The sequence below is a fragment of the Austrofundulus limnaeus genome, unplaced genomic scaffold (genome assembly GCF_001266775.1).
Source record: "Austrofundulus limnaeus strain Quisiro unplaced genomic scaffold, Austrofundulus_limnaeus-1.0 Scaffold1144, whole genome shotgun sequence".
Lineage (NCBI taxonomy): Eukaryota > Metazoa > Chordata > Actinopteri > Cyprinodontiformes > Rivulidae > Austrofundulus > Austrofundulus limnaeus.
In genome coordinates, this window is record NW_013953546.1 from 11,307 (window position 1) to 31,335 (window position 20,029).

The window sequence follows — 20,029 nt, forward strand, 5'->3', positions numbered from 1 at the left end:
ACAAACTTGTTTTTATATCCTAGTGGGGCCCGTCCATTGACTTGCATTCAAGTTTTGGTAATTTTATATCCTAACCCTGACCACAAACCCTAAGGCTAACCTCACACCTCTTGCCGAGATTAACCTTCAGGGTGGATGTAGCTCGCTAGCAGCCTCACACCGATGACCTAGTTGATGTCATCATTTACCCAGAATGCTTTGTGTGTAAATAAAATGGCCTCCTCCGTGTAATATATATTTAAACTTTTAGTTTAAAAATGATAAAAACCGAACATCCTACAGTATTTTTACAGTCTTGATTTTACAGTTAAAGTGTATGTTCGTCATATAAAGTCTAATGTTACAACTAATCGGGGATCCCTTTAAAAGTGACTGTGGAAGACCGAAGACCCAACCCCGAAGACACAAGGCAGACACAGAGGACCCCGACCGGCCCCAGACCCCGAGAACCACCAGCACCCTGGCGGTCAACGGCACACCCCACCAGGGGGCAGAGTAGCAGCGGACCCTCAGACAAACCAACAGCAGGGGTGGCCCAGGCCCCGGCCTGACAAATACCCACAAATACACAATCGCACCAACCCACCATCATCCCCATACCCACTCATTCAAAGACATACAAGAAGGACGCCACATTCCACTCATGCTCCCGATACACACTCTATACCCCCCAGGTCCAGGACAGGTACCCGCCCCCTACAGGAGGAAGCACACACATGAACCCAGGGGGTAGACCCAATCATTCTGGGGTGGAGAGGAGCAGATAGCCAAGGCCTGGCCCGGGCCACAGCAGGCCACCCGGCCAGCCCCCCCGCCGCAGAGAAGCCACGTCCACAACCACCTCCACACACCGCCAATGGCCAAGTGCACACCCCCAACCAACCACCCACTGGACGCTGGCAGCCACCCAGGCCAGTGGGCCACCCATGGCAACCAGGAGCCAGACCCCAGGAGTCCAAGCAGCACCAGGGAGGACGGAGCGCCAGCCCCAACCCCAGCAACCCTCCAAGCCCCGAGCCCACCTGCAGCCCAGTGTTAATTAGATTTTTCTAATAAACAGATGTTTTACACAAGAGTTCATCTGGAGTTTTGATCATTTACTATTCCTGCATACAATCATATTTTTTTTTAATTTCATCACAGAGGATATTTTCTTGCAGGCAATAGATTTTCAACAGCAGAGCTTGGTGTCAGTCACTGAACTTACCGTAGTCTGTGTAAATGCTATTAAAAACAGAAAAGCTTTTTTCATTTAGAAACACTTCATTACTAAATTTATAACGGCAGGAGATTATTGTTGGCCTTCGGATTATAAATCAAACTATACAGAGCTTTTAAAACAAATTCAACAATGATGGAATAGTTGATTAAAAATATAAAATAAATGCAAAGCAGTTGCTTTTCCCCTTTAGAATAATAGTTAGATGTCCTTGTTCTTTTACTTAAAAAAACGTTATGCTCTTGTTTGAGGTAGATAAACACACGTAAACATCTCCACACGCTTCTATCTGCAAATGCAGATTTGTTTCTGTTCATACTCTGGTTTAAGGCTGAGATTTGTCCGTACCGTTCACAAAATATCTCATGAAGCATTATGTGGATTTTAATGAAACTTTCATAAAGTAATCATTGTTTGCATTTATAACTGATTAAATTGTGGAGTATCCCCAAATGAAGATGGCCGTAACAGCTTATCTTTAATCAATACACCTAAAAAAATGGTTTTATAGTAACTGAGAATCATCCTCAACACATTCTTTGAAAGATTTTAAGGTTTGGTTAAACAGAATAACAGTTTAAATGTATGACATGAAAGGCAGAAGGAGATATGCATTCCTTGAAGAAAAGATTGGGCTTTAATTAGATGAAACTTACCGGTATGTGCTTTTTAATCTGAACCCTGACATTTCTGGTAGGTTTTATGATGCTTTGACAATCATTTACGTCATTATGAAACTCAGTGTACAGTTAATGAATCAAAAGTATGGACAGACTCCAACTGTTCATCCTGGTCAGTGGAAGTCTTAATGACACCGCCCGCTTGTTCCAAACCGACTGGGGCCTTTTCCATCATGAACATGATGAAGTTCATTTAAGGTGCCACATCGTAATCCTGCCTAAGTCCGGGGTAATTGGTAATCAGAATTTGAGCAGGGAAGCGAGACGTTTGTGCTGACGCGTGCTTGGCAGACAGAAAGTCTTAACGTGAAGCGGGAAACTCGGATCGTAGCGCCACATAATTCAGCTCACAGGGGAGAGGGGAACTTGATAAAGTGCTGAGGTCCTTCCCGCGGGGACACCTTGGCAACACAGGCAGCAGGCGAGTTTGTGTTTGAAAGTCAAAGAGAGAAACCAAAGAGAGGCCAAGTGCACCAGCAGTGTCCCCCACTTCATCTAAAAGCAACTCTGCCCCCCCCCCTCCACCTCCTTCCCTACACCTCACACCTCCTCCCCGTCAATGATAAGGCCAGCAGCAGATATATTCTCCTGTGTGTCTTCATGAGAAGTGACTGCACTATTAAAAAGGTCTTTCTACCCACTGAGCATGCTGAGAAATCCAGATAATACACAGCACCACAGGGAGCTGAGAGCCAACAGCTCCTTTGACAAAAGATTACAAAGTGTGATGGTAATGCAGCAGCGAGGGGGTAAACTGACCCGGGCAGGTCAAAATGCAGATTATTTTATTTTTATTTTATTTTATTTTTTTGGTTTCAGAAAGACCTAACCCTCCTTGACAAAATGCCTATCTCCCTAAGTGTTTAATGTCAGTGGGTTTCAGGGGAAGGGTGTATTCCATTGATCTATATTACTGGATTGGACATCCCGTGCGCCACACAGGTGCCATTGCTATGCATTGAGTTTTGACTCGGGAACATCCATGAATGGTGGTAAAAAGGGGGATGCAGCAGACAGTCATGCAAGGAATATCAAAAAGGGATGCAATGTTTTGCCATAAATTGTCAACACTACAACAACAAGATGACAAGATCAAAGTTATCACATTTTACAGGTCATTAAAATATTTTTTATTTTAAAAAATGTCAGAAATGTGGAAAGTAGGTCAGCTATGCTAGCTTGATTTTGACAATCTTATGTCGGGTAAAGCAACGAAAAGACAAATTTGCTGTTCCAACAAATTGTTATTTTTTTTATTAATAGTGATATCATGTTAGGATAATATTGTGAGAGGCAAATATAATGGACAACAGTAAAATTACCTTTACCACTACTAGGCTGAACTGTGTAGATATTACTGGTACTGATGTTCTGTCCAGTCAGCATATGGCATATCCTGTATTTCAGGGCTATTCAACTAAACTGCTCTGGAGGCCACAGTTACTGCAGGTCAACAGCTCAGGGGCCAAACATCCAGCAATTAAAGTCATTATGTAAATAAACTAAGTACAAAGATCTGTTACCTTTGAATGAGTTTATTTTGCTGCATTTAATCATTAATACAACATACAGAACCCTATAAAAGTAGTGATAATAAAACAGTATCAAAATGAACACATTATGCCTCCTGTTTGACATAAATAATATTTTGACATCTCTGACTTGCCAAATTTTTAAACCAATTTTATTTTTACTTTCATTATTTTTTATTTAACTATTTGTAATTTTAACTGTCTTGAGTGGTCATAGAAATGGTTTTTRCCAGCTTGTAGCCAAGATTCTGACGTTTCTGTAGATGCCAAACATATGTTTAACTAAAAGACCTCATAGTATTTAAAGTAGAAAACCGGGGGTTTGGGCTTAAGAGATGAATGAACCAATTGGCGGGCCGAACTTTGGTCACTCGCGGGCCGCCAGATGAATAGCCCTGTTGTAGTTTGTGATTATATATCAGAGTAAAAAACTCTGGAACTTTTTTCCTCCACAGTACATTTCATAAGCTAAGCAGTGGAGGGGCCGACCGCATTTATTTTATGACCAGCTGGAGGAATTTGTCTTTAGTCACTTCAGCACGAATGAAGAACCAGGAAACAAATGCAAAATTAGAATTATATATATATATATATATATATATACTGTATATATACAGTATGTACAGTATATACATATACATACTGTATATATATATACAGTATATACGTATATAAATCTGATGTCACTCATCATTCACAGTTTATTTTACATTTTGTGAAGAAGAATTGCTTTCATTGTTTTTTTCAGAGGTTTTTGTGTCGATTCCTTCAATGGTTCCTGTTCCAGCAACAAAGGGGGTGAACAGGTTGTTCACAGGGTTTGCTTCATATGACACCGTGCAGTGTGAAAGTGATCCACACCAGCTGAAACAAATGTTTCAAGTTTGGTCCCCAAAACACCCTAAGGTCATCTTTTGATGAGTTAAAGCTATTCTGGTCAAATCCTGAAAATAAAATTATGCACCTCTGCATGTGACATCGTGTATCATCTTTTAGTACTTATGTGATGGGTCTGAAAGTCAGCTTCTACCGCACCAATTTTTAGCTTATATGTAGCTTCCAGGCATATCGTTCAATTCTATACAACAATCAATTATGTTACTTCAGTTGTTTTGAAAAAGCTGAATTGATTATGCTTCACTGTCTATCTAAACACCTTCAAATCAACCTCTGTATTTTTAAGAACTTCCTGCTGTTTCAGACACTCCCACTTCAGCATGTTTTCACAAAATGTTTCGGGTAAGGGGTGCTCTGTGGGGCGGGACGAGGTCCAGGAGGAGCTTTGTAGCAACAAGCATTTAGGCAGCTCCACATGGCTGCTAAGGTTGATCTGCTGTGGCAGACATCTGGAAGTGAATTGACTCCAAATCTTAATCAGGTCAGGGCCCAAATCRTCACTTTCTGAAAGTTTCACAAAAATCATTCCAGAGCTTTGTGAGATATTTTGCTAACARTGCAGATGAATGAAYRTATACAGAGATGGGTAAAAAACAATATCACTCAACCCTTACCTTTGGCTGATACTAAAACAAAAGTTTGCCTCAAACTGGATCTGTGGGCCAGATAGTGCATCTTATTATTCAGCCTAATGTTTTTACCGTCCATCTTAAAGTTTAACACAGCTTCACCTACAGATCTGCAGCCTCCAACGCTTCTCCTATTGTTTATCCTGAGCGTCTGCAAGAATACTTTTTATTTGACAACAGGCTGGAACTCTTCATCTTTCTCAAGGCTGGTTTTAGATGTTTTTCTCATCATTTATAATGGTTCCTCACAGGAAGAGGGCAGCAGAGCTCTACTGGATCCCGTCCAACAGTAGCTTCCTGATGAACAGAACAGAACCACTGTGTTACATTAAAGCCTGCGCTGAAATGACTTGACCTCTCAGTTTAGGTGAGGGCAAACGGAAACACAGTCTCGGGCCGGTGCAGATGAAAGATTGGAGTGAATCATCAGACGGGCAGATTTGATTCTGCGGTGGGATGGAATGTAGGTTATCGGCTCGGGGGGAAGTGACAGGCCTGCTCTGATTCAAGGCCGATGATAAATGTAATCAAGTAAAGCATCCTGCTGAGGCTTGTAATCCAGAGATGATTTAAAAAGGCCAGCTGGCTGTGACAGCCAGGTGTCAGACAAAACAACAAACGTAGCTGCTGCTCACATTAGCTTGATTTGGAAAATTCCCGATGGACGTAGGCACAGAGGACATTTACCTGAAAAGAGACGGGGACAAATTTGACACTTTTGATAAAGTTCTGAGTTCTCATTACTCAGAACAATTTAAAAATTAAGATTTCTGTTGTGTTTGCACTTCCTGTCCACTCATAAAATGAGTTTTGGAAATAAAGCTGTTTCCAGTGGAGCCAAGCCGACTGGGAATATAAATGTTTTCTGAAACAAAGACATTGCAGCTTATTTGAACACGCCCACAATCATTTTCTACATTAGAAATTAATAAGGAGCTTTTCTTACACTTTATCCTCAACCTGTCACCTTTAAACTTTGTTTATCTGCTGAAATGTTTATTCYATACAAGGAAACTGTAATCAGTATAAGAAAATGTTTTAATCAAGCTAACATTGGTCTTTCTCTCTATTTTATGTCATCATCCAAACTGTTGGGTGCGTGAGTTCTTTAGCATTTTTTTTAAACATTTGTAGGCAAAGAGCAGATAAACTAAGAAAAAAAAGTWAAAAAAAAAAAAGAAAATCTGGAATATAGAAATGGCACATAACCTTTGGTTATTTATAAAGTGTTTGACATGTTTCTGTATCATCTCTCTGTAAACATAATCACCCGGTACTGCTCACTCAATTCAGGGTGGTCGCCAACTGACCTTCAAAAACACAGATTGATCAAAGTCCAACAATTTTACAAAAAAGAAGCTAAAATTTAGTGAGGATGAGTCATTCACTATAAGTGCTATTTATTGCACAAAATCTTAAAACTTAAGCCCTAACTGTTGGGGTCAACCTTGTAGCTATGTTAGTGAAATATCTCTTGAATATTTGCATAAATGCTGAAACTTTTCAGACAAAATATTTGGACACACTGCTGCTGAGTAACTTTCAGAATTGTTTTAATGTAAGATGGTCGCCACACATACTCAAAATTAGTGAACAGAAAATGGCTATAGATCAGTCAGTTTTATATATATATATATATATATATATATATAGATAGATAGATAGATATACATACAGACAGATACATTTAGCTAAAGTTTAACAGCTGAGTTATTCACAACATTGAGTGCGATACAGTATGTTGTGATATCACATGAAATTGTAACATTTTTGTCAAAGTTTGAACAAATACTACAACGCCATGATTTCTCCTCATAATATGATCTCAACCTAAAACTCTGGAATAAAAGATTGTGAATGATAGAAGTTGCAGACTTTCAATTCTTTTGGAAAATGTAAATATATGACAAAAAGTAACAACTTCCCTTTATGTACAACTTGTCAGAGAAAAACCTGACAATAAAGAAGTGCCATCACATCCAAATACTTGGAGTTATTATTTATATCCTGCTGCTTCAGGATCATGCTAAGCTCACTGAGGTGACTGGAATCTCTGTGTGTTGTGGAGCTTCACATCCTCACACAGTGGAATATAATGGGAAGTCATTACTCATTTCTGTTTCAGAGCCTGAGTAGCATGTTATCGCCTGAGGAGGTTCGTGGCGTGCTGTGAGACAGACTGAAGGTGGGGATGAGTTAAGCCTGTCTGCTCAGAGATCTGCAGCCCAGTGTTTGTTCACATGCAGCTGGACTGTTTGCTCCTTCGGCTGGCTTTGTTTGGAAAGGTGAGAAGCTTGTCAGAAAACTACCTCGTTCAATACCAACAGAAACGGTCTCATTCAGTAAGGTTTTAGGAAAGATTTCAATCAATCAATCAATCAATCAATCAATCAATCAATCAATCAATCAATCAATCAATCAATCAATCAATCAATCAATCAATTAATCAATCAATCAATCAATCAATCAATCAATAAACAACCCACCACCACCAAAAAAAAAATTGAAACCTAAATATCACAGAAATTGAAGTTCTTCAAAGAAATGGACATTACTCACTGCCTTTCATGCCAGGGCTTTAAAGTGCCTGTGACATCAAATTTTTGTGATAAATATGAATGCACTTCTGGAAAGAAAACATGGACAACATTATGCAAAAGCAATTTYACACCACTGAGATGAACAGTTGTTAAGATATTTGCATGTGAAGTAACAGGAAGTGATGTCAAAGGGGAATGTCTGSATGTAAACAGAGCTTTGCTACAACGGCTAACAACACAGACAGCAGGGAATTTTCTGATGTTTCTTTAGATAATTTTAGTCCCTATAAGAGAGAGATGAAGAAAGGTCAGAGATCAAATAATATCGTTTTCATAAACAAAGACCAGGGAGTTTTCTTTCTTAAAGAGTTCCCCTTTGATGTCACTTCCTGTTTCACTTTAGATGAGCCAAATTCAAAGGAAAATATGCCAGTTATGTGACAAAATGGGTAAAATCGTGTGTTTTAGGCCTATTTTCCTGAATATGAAGATATTTTCTTTGACTTTTTGTATTTGAAGAATAGGCATGTCACAGGCACTTTAAACTAAAATCATCTTCTTTTAGGAGGTGACAAAGTTAAAGCTACTTTAGTCAAACCTTGAAAATAAAATCTTTGTGATCTATTAGTATTTGTAGCAAGTGTTGTGACTGACTCTCAACTACTAGCTCATTAAATGTAAAACTGACTGACTCCTAGCCATGCATGTGTTGGCTAAAGTCTATTAGCTGTGGCGGCCATCTTAATTTGGGTAGACTCAAAAAGTTAATGTGGTCTAGATTCACATCCAGTGATCATTTTCTAAGAGTTTCAATAAAATTTATTAAGTGGGTCACAAGATATTTTGCTAAAAAAACAAGCTTGATGTCAAATGGTGAAGCTCAAGTTTTAGGTAATGTGCACTTAAATGTAAAATATGAAGATGACTCTCAGCTACTACCAATATTTGATCTAAGCAGTATCAGGAACTAATAAAGCAAATTATAGAAAAGAAAAAGAAAACTTCTGTAAAACATAACTGTACTCCTGTAAATAAAAGCGCAGCTGATGAAAGTGCTACTAAAATAACCTGTCACAAAAAAAGTGTAAATATCTTCAGTGGAAATCTCACCTGTAAGAGCACAGTCACATTGTGAAGCATCACTTTTCTGACTAATGATGTGATAACACTGTGAGAAATGTTTGCTCCGAGTTATTAGARTGACAGATGACTTCACTTAACACGTTTTAATGAAGCTACTCCGGATCATGCTTTAAAAAAAGAACATCAGCGAAAGTTTTCAGCTCGGCTAATCAGAAAAAAGTTTTGTTTAAGAATATCAAAAAAGTTGTTCTCTTTGTGGAGATAATACTGAGCAGTGAGACTCCATTTATATTAAGAGTGACATCATCAGGGACAATGCAACAAGTGAACATCTACCAGATAAACCTATAATGGATCAAAGAGATAAAAACAAACTATTAAAAGAATGCTTGTTTGACTCCTTTCTAGCCAGAGATTTACAACTATTTTGACCAAACTTAAAGTTAATGGAGTGTAGATGTATGTCAAGTGATTACTGATCCTTTTCCATTCGTTTCTATAACCTGACTCTTCCATTAAACCTAACCCAAAACCAACATTTGAACTTATGGAGCCAGGGCTTTGGGCCACATTATAGCARGGGGTCCTCATAAAATGGGCCTTATAAGGTATCGAATGAAAGAACATAGACACACACACAGGCACGTTATTATCCTTGTCTTGGAACAGTGGACCTGATGTTTATACCTTTGCAGAGTTGCTTAGGTGGTTGTGGGAGTACGCCTCTCCTGTTCACGTGTTTTATGGACCTGGAGAAGGCTTATAACTGTGTTMCTCGAGGCATTCTGTGGGGGGTGCTGCAGGGGTATGGAGTGTCTGGGCTGTTATTAAGAGCTAATCGACCCCTGTAGAACAAAAGCAGGAGCTGTGTCCTCATTCTTGGCACAACGTTGAGCTTGTACTCAGTGTGGGTTGGACTCTGTCAGGGCTGTCCCTTGTCCCTGATCCTGTTTGTAGTGTTTATGGACAGGATCTCAAGGGATTGTGGCGGCTTGCAGCCGAGTATGAAGAGGCTGGAATGAGAGCCACTTCCTCTAAGTCTGAGGCCATGGTTCTCGACTGGAGAAGGATGGAATGGAGAAGTTTAAATATCTGGGTGTCTTGTTCACGAGTGACGGTAGGATGGAGCGGGAGATGAATCGACGGACTCAGGTCTCCTCYTCAGTAATGAGGGCGTTCTTTCGGTCAGTAATGATGGAGAAGGAGCTGAGTCGAAAGGCAAAGCTCTGGATTTACTAGTCTTTCTATGTTCCAACCCATATAGTCACGATGCATGGATCATGTCTAAAAGAACGAGATYCTGGATACAAGTGGCTGAAAAGAACTTCCTTCGTTGGGTGGCCAGGATCAGCCTTAGAGATAAGGGTGAGGAGCTCCATCATCTGGGGGAAGCTCGAAGTAAAGCTGCTGCTCCTCCACATCAAAAGGAGTCAGTTGAGGTGGTTCATCTGTTCATCTGCTTCTTGGACGCAGGTGTTTCGGGCACATCCTTCTGGTAAGAGGCTCCAAGGAAGACCCAGGACTTGCTGGAAGGATTATGTATCCCCTCTGGCCTGGGAACACCCCAGGCTCTCCCAGGACGAGCTAGAAAGTGTGACTGGGGGGAAGGATGCCTGGATTTCACTCCTAGACCAGTTGCCTCTGAATCCCAACTTCAAATAGACGGTAGAAGCTGGAGTTCATTGTTGCAATTTCTTGTGCAATTTTTAGAGCATATGCTAAAAGAAAACTTTTTATATGCAATATTAAAAACATTTTGGTTTTAATGAAAGCTTGATAGTAAGTATTCAATGATAATCTGTTTAAATGCAGATTTTTCTGAAAACCTTTTTGCTAATAAAAGTAAACTAATGAAGCCCACAGGACCAGGATTCATTTTACCAATCAAGTAAAAAATTTTCAATAAGACTCGCTGCATTAGCTTTAGTTCTAGGGGAGAAGGTGTAAAATTAACTAGCCAGCCATGGATAAATGATGTGTTTTCATGGTGCATTTAGATCGTCATTCAAGGAGAAAGAGGAATAACACTTYCCTCTGCCAAAGAGGGAGCAGGCGGGGGGTGCCATGAAGTGTTAAGCCAGAGTCCTCCAGGGAAAAAAAAAACAACTAAGATAGATGGAGTTTGAAAACACCAGATAATGCAAAAATATTTCAACAACATAAATCTTTCTTTTCAAACACGAGGATTGTAGGCCTATTACTTCAGAGACCAAACCTCTGATAACACCTGTGACACAGACCCAATATTCCCTCCCAATCTCCTTTGAACTTGTAGTCTGAGTGAAATTACACATCATAGATTTTTTTTATTAGAAGACCAATGCTTTCTCACTGTAGTGATGAAGGCGATGAGATTGCTAAAGATGAAAAATAAATCTCTCGCCTTATTAAAAAGACAAGTTGAATTGAAAGAACTTAGCTGYCACTGACTTTTATCGTCAATACATTTTGATCCTATTCAAGTCATTTTCAGACAAGTCAGACACTTGATTTTATATAACTTCTGTGTCTGGCTGCACAATTTACAACATCACCAGACACCCAAATAAAGAGTTTGAGATATATATTTTTAGTGACTGCAGTTTGTAAAATACATACAATCAGCTGCTTTTTTTCTTCTAAAATGATTGTCAAAGCATCTGCTGCTGTCTTTTACAATGACATTCAATTCATGAAATAATAATAACTTATGGACAGATTAAGTGGGCTATTAGTCATTATCAAAGTACAATAATGATGTCCCTTTATGTGACAATAGGAGGACGGTACAGGTAGGTTTGACAAAGTATCAGAGAGGTTAAAGTGATACAAAGAATACTTGGTGCTGAGGATAAACAGTGAAGCATATGTGATATTTGGGAGCTGAAGAGAAATACACCAATGACAAATTTGATGGAAAGCTGTTCATCCATGTGGACCATTTATTTAAATGTTTTTATTATTAATGCATTAGCAGGAAAGAACATTTTTTGTCATTTTATGATTTTCTATTTTACTGTGATATGTTTGGTTTAAAACCTAATCAGTTTTTTTTTCAGCTCAGTGTGTTTTTGACACAGAAGAAAACAGTGACAATGCAAAACACATGGGTTACGTTTTACCTTTTTTCGTCCCTGTACCATTCAAACTCTGGAGTGGGTATAGCCACAGCTTCACATTGCAGGGTCCCCATGCGGCCCACAGGTGTCTCTGAGCTCTGGGTTTTCTTTATTGTTGGAGGGTCTGCAAAGTTGCACATACAGTATTAACATCACATCTTTCAGTTAGTACTAAATGCATTGAAAAAGGGGAATGCAAGCTTTACTCGTCTCCCTATATGTACACAATCAGACAGGCCTGTTGCAACAGAGCAGGCAAATCAGCCAATTGCCAAGGGCCCAAAGCTGACCTGGGGACCCTAGACAAGGACTGGTTATGGACAAACTGTGGGAACGATGTGCGTCCCTATAAATTTTATGGTGGTCAATGCAGGAAAGTGCAATGACACTAGCTACGTTTCCATTGCAAATGTGCGCAAAACTTTGTTGATATTATGTTAATGTCGAAAAAACACAGTTTTGCAACTGCGGTGTTTCCATTAAGTGAGAAATGCTATTAAAGTCACGCGTGAATATGTTTGTTCTCGTGATAAGTCATTACAAACATGGCGGCAATGGATGTAAACACATCGCATGTTGCTATCATGACTCTAGCGCTCATCATCAGAGGAGACTTCGGCATCTTTTATTGAGGTTTTCCAGCGACAAGCTCCTACTTGGGAGTGGCTACGTATGCTGTGTTTTTGGGAAATTGTAGTCGGTGAGTTTACTACTTTATTTTACTACTTCTGTGATATTACTACTACTTCTACTTCCTGTTATCTTCTTCGTCGTCATCTTTTTTGCCAGTAGAAAAAGCCGGTTCTTGAGTACGTGATTCCCGTGATGCGAAAAAAGTGTTTCCATTGCAGTTTTGCAAAAAACACCAATTTCGATACGGCCGAAAAACCACCTCATCTTAGCGCAAAAATTTTGTCGAAAAACATATATTTTTTTCGCAATAGACGTGTTTCCAATGAGTAAATTTATTTTCGAAATTCTAATTTGTGCATTTTCATGGTCAATGGAAACGCAGCTACTGATCCTCCCAAAGTTGTTGTCTTGTATCTACTTCTGGCACTTCCTGTCAGTGGCCTCAGGTGAGAGGAGCTTTTCAGCTTTAAAGGGGACCTATCATGCAAAATCCACTTTTTTAGTTGTTAAATGAATTTTGTTGTGTACTTGGAATCTGTAGGAGTCTCTTTTGGTGCTGCAAAGACATCTTTATATTCTGATTGAATCTGGGTCAGACTCTGGCTCCAACATGTAAGGCTGGATAGACAAGTCTTCTCTTGTTGATGTTTTTTATTTAATTTATAAATAAAATGTTTCTGCACCTCTATATAGTCGTAAAACCCCTCTGTCAAACTAGAGCGGGAAGTGGAAGCGGAAGTTTTTTTCTCTCGTTCATTTTTACAATGACGAACACCCGCCGCTTTTTTCTTGGTTGTCCACCGGACAACTGGGAGACAGGATCTGGTTGTCCGAAACGAAAATAGGTTGTCTCGGACAACCTAAACAATGGTTATGTCGATCCCTAAATATTCACTCATTTTGAATTTGATGCATGCAACACATTTCAAAAAAAAAAAAAAGCTGGGACAGGGGCATGTTTACCTCTGTGTTCCATCACTTTTCCTTTTAACAACACTCAAAAAGTGTTTGGTAACTGAGGACACTAATTGTTGAAAGTTTGTAGGTGTATTTTTTTCCATTTTTGCTTGATGAACAACATCAGTTGCTCAACAGTCCGGGGTCTCCGTTGTGGTATTTTCCACTTTATGATACGCCACATATTTTCAATGGTAGACAGGTCTGGGTACCATTGTGGTAACATGTGCAGAATGTATGGCATTGTTTTGCTGAAATAAGCAGGACATCACTGAAAAAAAGTGTTTTGTATGGCAGCATGTTGCTCCATAGTCTGTATGTAGCATTAATGGTGCCTTCACAAGCTGCGTTTCCATTGACCACGAAAATGCGCAAATTAGAATTTCGAAAATAAATTTGCTCAATGGAAACACGTCAATTTTGAAAAAAATAGAAGTTTTTTGACAAAAATGTTTTTGTGATAGGATGAGGTGTTTTTCGGCCGTATTGAAATTGGTGTTTTTCGCAAAACTGCAATGGAAACACATTTTTTGCATCACGGGAGTCATGTGATCACAACCGGCTGTTTCTACTGGCGAAAAAGACGATGACAAAGGAGATAACAGGAAGTAAGTAGCAGTATCACAGAAGTAGCAAAATAAAGTATTAAACTCATCGACTAAATTATTCCAAAAACACAGCATACGTAGCCGCTCCCAAGTAGGGATTTGTCGCTGGAAAGCCTCGATAAAAGACGCCGACGTCTCCTCTGATGATAAGCACTAGTGTCGCGATAGCAATATGCTATGTGTTTACATCCATTGCCGCCATGTTTGTAATGAATTATCGCGAGAACAAACGYATTCACGTGTGACACCGCAGTTGCGAAACTGTGCTTTTTCGACATTAACAGAATATCGACAACGTTTTGYGCACATTTGCAATGGAAACGCAGCTATTGATGTGCTAGTTACCTGTGCCATGGGCACTAACACCCCTAGGCCCACATACCATCAGAGAGGCTGGTTTTTGAAGTTTGTGCTGATAACGATTCGGACAGTCCTTTTTCTCTTTGGCCCAAAGGTCATAATGTCCATAATTTCCAAAACCAGTTTGAAATGTGGACTCGTCAGACCACAGGACACTTTCCCACTTTGTGTCAGTCCATCTCAGATGACCTCTGGTCCAGGGAGGCCGACAGCATTTCTGGTCGTATTAAATTCAACATAACTTGAAAAGGACTGGCAAATCATTGTATTCTGTTTTTATCTATGTTTTACACAACATCCCAACTACAGTGGAATTGGGGTTATACAAGCAGATGTCTTTTTGAATTTCTTTTCTGTAAGGATGTTTAAAAAAAAGTTGTTCTTGTATGGCTTATTCAATTTGATGCAAATAGATTATTTAGGTCTTGCTATAAAAAAATCAAAGATAATTAATACATTTTATTAGATATTATAACATTCATCATGCACACCTAATGACCTGTACTACAAAGGCCAGAAATGCTTTCTAAGTACCAGTAGATTTCTGCCAATCTTCTCTTAAGGATTGGACACTAAGAAATACATTAAAATTGTCCTTTTCCCCTGAACTCAGACCTGGCTCAAGTATAATTTGGGCAAAAAGCCCTGTGTGACATGTTCAGAACAAACTGAATTTCTGAATGTCTTTGGGAGTAATTAGTTTGCGTTATCTCATGAGCTGTCCATAAACCCTGAGCAGCCACTCTCTATATTATAGCCCTTTGAAAAGATGTAATTATCCTTTTTAGAAATTCCAAGTGTCTATTTAAATGATTATATGGTAGGTGAGAGCTGCCATGGAAGTAACAGTTGCAATCAGTGCCAAAGAACTCATCTTTTTCTCTTTGAAAAAGCTAAAAAGAGCTTCAAAACTTTGAAGATAACTTTACTCCCCGCAATGTTCTATACCTCCTCTTAAATTCAGTTTCAACTTTATGGGCTTTCATCCCTTGAGTGTGTGATCTTGTAAAATAGTGGCATCAAATGTGGTAAGGGTATTGATTAGCAGTCTGTGCTGGAACAAAAAGCATGCACTGCAGTTTGTTACTACTTACAGTTGACGACCACATTGACATATTTGACATCAGGCGTGGCAACGTCGTTGCTGGCCTTGCATTCATAACGACCAGCTTGGTTCCGCATGATGCCTATAATGTCCAGGTACTCTTCTCCATCCAGCGGCTCTGCTGTAGACACACACAAAAATGAGTTAAAAGAGTAACTAAAGCAGGCAAACATAAAAAAAAAAAACAGTCAAATTGGTTATAGTGAAGGTTATAGAGGGGAAAGTAACCAAATATAAAGTTCATTCTTGATAATTTCTTTCAGTGTTCCAACAACACTGAGGAAAAGTTAGAGATCCAGGAAATATTAAAACAACTGTCACACTGCTCTACAAGTTCCTTAAACTGTAGGTAATGCCTCCATGATCTTTTGTGTCCAGAAGTTAAAACTGGCAGTGTAGTCAAAAGTTAAATTTGATTAATTGAAAACATAAATCCATATCACACATATTACAATTGAATTATAATATTATTTAAGGAAGGCTCAACCCACATGAAAAAAGTGTGTTTGGGTCGTCCGTACAAATGTTTTGGAGCTTAGTCTTATTAAACTGCACATTGACGTCATGTCTGACTCTAAAAATTAGATAGTTTTTAGACTGTTCTGATGGTTACAGCAGCAAATGTAGTGTGAACATATCAGTAATGAGGGTGTTGCTCTGGTCTGTTGTGGTGAAGAAAAAGCTGAGTCAAGACATAACAGTCTTAATTTATTGATCCATCTACATTCCAAAACTCACCTATGGTCATAAGATATGGATCATGACCAAAAGAATAAAGTCCAGGTGGATGAAATAGGTTTCCATATGTTTGCGTTACTCAACCTTAGACATACGGTGAGGAGCTCCATCATTCAGGGAGAAACTGGGAGTAGAGCCACAACTAGGTGGTTTAGTACCCTATTAGGAGCCAACTTGGCCCCTACTTCTGGAGATTGTCCCTACAGTATTAAAGAACCCATGATAGACCAGGAACTTATCTATCCACATTGGCCTGGAAACACCTTGAGTTCCCCCAAGATGAACTAGAGTGTCGTCTGGGAAAGGGATATCTAATCCCTCCTGGTCCTGCTGGCTCTTAGAATCAAACAGATAAGCAGCAGACAATAGATAATTGACTATTGTGAAATACACTAAACAAATAAACTAAATAGAACTGAGTCCATGGGAATAATAAAGAAAGGATTTACTCTACACATTGGTGGCAGAATAAATCAACCTATCCCACAGCTACTATTTATGTGATCGTGCAGTATATAACAGATTGTTTTATTGACAAATTAAACAATCCATGTGGAATAGATAGGATGTGAAACTATTTACATTATGATCTATAAAACGGCTCTAAACATTTAGAGTTTGAATTATTTTAGAAGGAATTCTTTTTTTCCTCTATAGGCATTGCTAGCTTGACTCCATCCATCCATCCATCCATCCATCCATCCATCCATCCATCCATCCATCCATCCATCCATCCATCCATCCATCCATCCATCCATCCATCCANCCATCCATCCATCCATCCATCCATCCATCCATCCATCCATCCATCCATCCATCCATCCATCCATCCATCCATCCATCCATCCATCTTTTTTGTCTAGGCTACGAGGGAGCTGATGCCTGTCTCCAGCAGTCACGGTGCCAGAGGTGGGGTACACAGTTGACTGGTCACAAGTCCGTCACATGACCACACAGAGACAAACAAACAATCATTCACTCTCTTGCTCACACTTTGGGACCATTTGGAGTTACCAGTCAAACTAACATGCATGTTTTTGGTCTGTGGTGGGAAACCACAACACCCAGAGAAAACCCATACTTGCACTGAGACAACATCCAAACTCTGCGCAGAAAGTCCCCGGGCTGGAAGTGAACCTGTGATATTCTCACAGAGTAGTGACCACACCCCTGCACTGTCGAGTCACTTTCTCCTCGACTCTTCAAATTGTACTCCCATTGACCTCCATCTAAAACAGGTAACATTTTAACTGCTACAATCAATCTGCATCTCTTTTAAACAAATAAACTATTCTTTTATTATATATTGTTAGAATAACACTTTGCTTTTTTGTTTAATTGTAAGTATGAGGGTTCTGACAGAGATTCTTTGGCAATTTATTTCTAGGACCAAGCTTATATTTAATTTTTTTTTTTGATTTACCAAGGAATTCCTCAATTAAGTTAAAGGTCATACTTCATAAAAAATGAATATTCATCAGTTTGTTTTCCTTTAAAATCCATGTCATTGCAAACATTAAACCACTGTTTGCCTGACAGCTTGAAATGACACTAAACAACTAAAAAGCAATACATTTTTAAATCATTTTATGAGCGAAATTCCTTAATAATGTTACATACTGATAAAATAAAGGAGTTCCTTTAAAACAAAAAGAGATGAAGCTATTGCACATAGGTAAACCTAAATGTGTTGCTTTGATGTACGTTAACTAAAGACATTTGCCATTTAAATTAGCTCTAGCATAGCTTGCAGACAGGAAATGTGAGAGATTTGAAAATGAATCATTTTGGTGTAAAACAGAAAAAAAAAAAACAACGTTTTGTTTCTAGTTGTGTTTTAGATCAAGAGATTTACTTTAATGACAAAACAAATATTTATTTTCCTGGTGTTTTTGCTGGTTATTCGGAAAGATTTGTAGAAACATATTTGATCTCTAGTTTGTATAATAAAAAGGCAGTAGGACTAGTTTCTCATACACACACATCAGTGTGGACCTCCCTTTGAGGTTACACCTATTATTCCACCTCCTACTGTTAGCCTGGCATGGCCATCATTACCAACCAAGCTGATTTGAATGCATTCAAAGCTTTAAAATGATGTCAGCAACGGTAMAAACATACTGTGTATACAGTAGGTTAACTTGAGTGTACAAATATGAATTCAATTTGTCTTTAAAAGAGCTACAGAAAAAGTCACAGTGTGTGACAGTTTCAGATCTGATGGTGTGAATACTGCATACTTTAAAATGAAATAAGTCACATGATATGTCTTTTGTGTCTGGTGACGACATACATCTCTGCGCCTCTCTGTTAAAACGATCACAGAGAGCCACTACTCATAAACACAGAAAGGACTCAAAGCAGGGAGACAAAAAAAGAAGGGGTTTAGTAAAATCCTTTTTTTTTTCATATCTAAACACACTAGACACTGAGAGTTAACAAAAACAATTAAACTCTATATAGAACTCTCTACTTGCATGAACCCTCACACATTTGTTTTACAAGGGTACTAATTTAAATGTGTCAGATCACGCAAAAAAAAAAAAAAAAAAACCCTCAGGCCAAATGAGCTGAACTCATAATTACCTAAATGCTTTGCTTTGTGTTAAATTAACAAATAAATTAGATGTGAAAATGGCAAACAAAAGACCATAGTGCATAAAACCATCCTGACAACTGGTTAATTGTTTAAAAATTCAGCTAATAAGCCACATAAAGAAATGTTCTGACTGGGCATCTAGCTTATGGTAAATGGTAAACGGCTTAAATTTAAGTATAGCGCCTTATCAAGTCCACTGGGACCCCAAAGCGCTTTACACTTCAGACATTCACACATACTGATGGCAGTAAGCTACAGCCACAGCTACCATGGGGCACACTGACCGAAGCGAGGCTGCCATTCACCGGCACCACCGGACCCTCTGAACACCAGGTGAGTGAAGTGTCTTGCCTAAGGACACAACGATTGAAATGGCTGGACAGGGGACCGAACCAGCCACCATCCAGTTCCAGGACGACTCCCCTAACCACTCCACCACAGCCACTTAGTTTTATCTGACTTAGTAGAGATACTGTATGTAGGAGGGTCAAGAGGAGAAAGTGACACACATATGTTGTTGTGTGATATAAACATTTATTTATTTGCTGGATGTGTAAGATTACATTTAGCAGATAATATCATTCCTGTGTTAATTACCACCTGACAGAAAGTGAAACGTTTGTGAATTGCAGTGGCAACAAGTAATCATCTCCTCAGCTGCATCAGTGAAGCCTATATGTAGATGGGAGTCTAGGGTGAATCAAATGTTGTTCTGTAATAATTTCCAACAGACGTTCATTGTCTTAAAAAAATACAAACAATAGTTTTATAATCTGACACTGTGTCCCATGAGCAGATGTTTTTCAGAAATTTATTTTTTACTACAAATATTCATACAACTGAACAAAAGCCAAGAATGTACAATATAATCAGTGCAGATATTAATCTTAAAAATTTGTTTAGATAAGATAATAAGTACTTTGTGTCTCCTCTTCCTGTGACCATTTCCACTCCACAGCAGCATTTTCTTTTCGTAGTGAAACAGTGAGGGCAACATTTCTACTGTGGACAAGGCAGCTTTGCTCTCTTGGTCCAACCACGAGTCACTAAGCAGTGAAAGTCAGACCTTTTGGCAAGAATATAATTGCATCAGGATTTTGGCAGTTTTGTGACACAAAACACACAAAGGCCTATGTGAAAAAAAAAACTCTAAAACCTTTGTTGCATGCTTTTAAATATYAACATCAAACGAATGTTAGGCTAATTTGTTCCTAGGTGTGAGCAAAAGCATGAATGGTTGTTTGTGATGGACTTGTGACCTGTTCATGGTATACCCCGCCCCTCGCACAGTGAATGCTAGATGTAACCCTGAAAGGAAGAAGATAATGGAAGAATGTATGAGAAGGATATT

At 38.9% G+C, this 20,029-nt stretch overlaps 1 protein-coding gene across 1 annotated transcript in view; it reads right to left on the reverse strand.

The window, feature by feature from the left end:
- lsamp (limbic system associated membrane protein) overlaps positions 1-20,029 on the reverse strand; it is a gene marked incomplete in the record, with an annotated part of 71,218 nt that overhangs the window by 9,293 nt on the left and 41,896 nt on the right. The window contains 2 exon segments of the mRNA XM_014030929.1: positions 11,682-11,802; positions 15,331-15,462. Coding sequence (XP_013886383.1) covers positions 11,682-11,802; positions 15,331-15,462 — 253 coding nt within the window.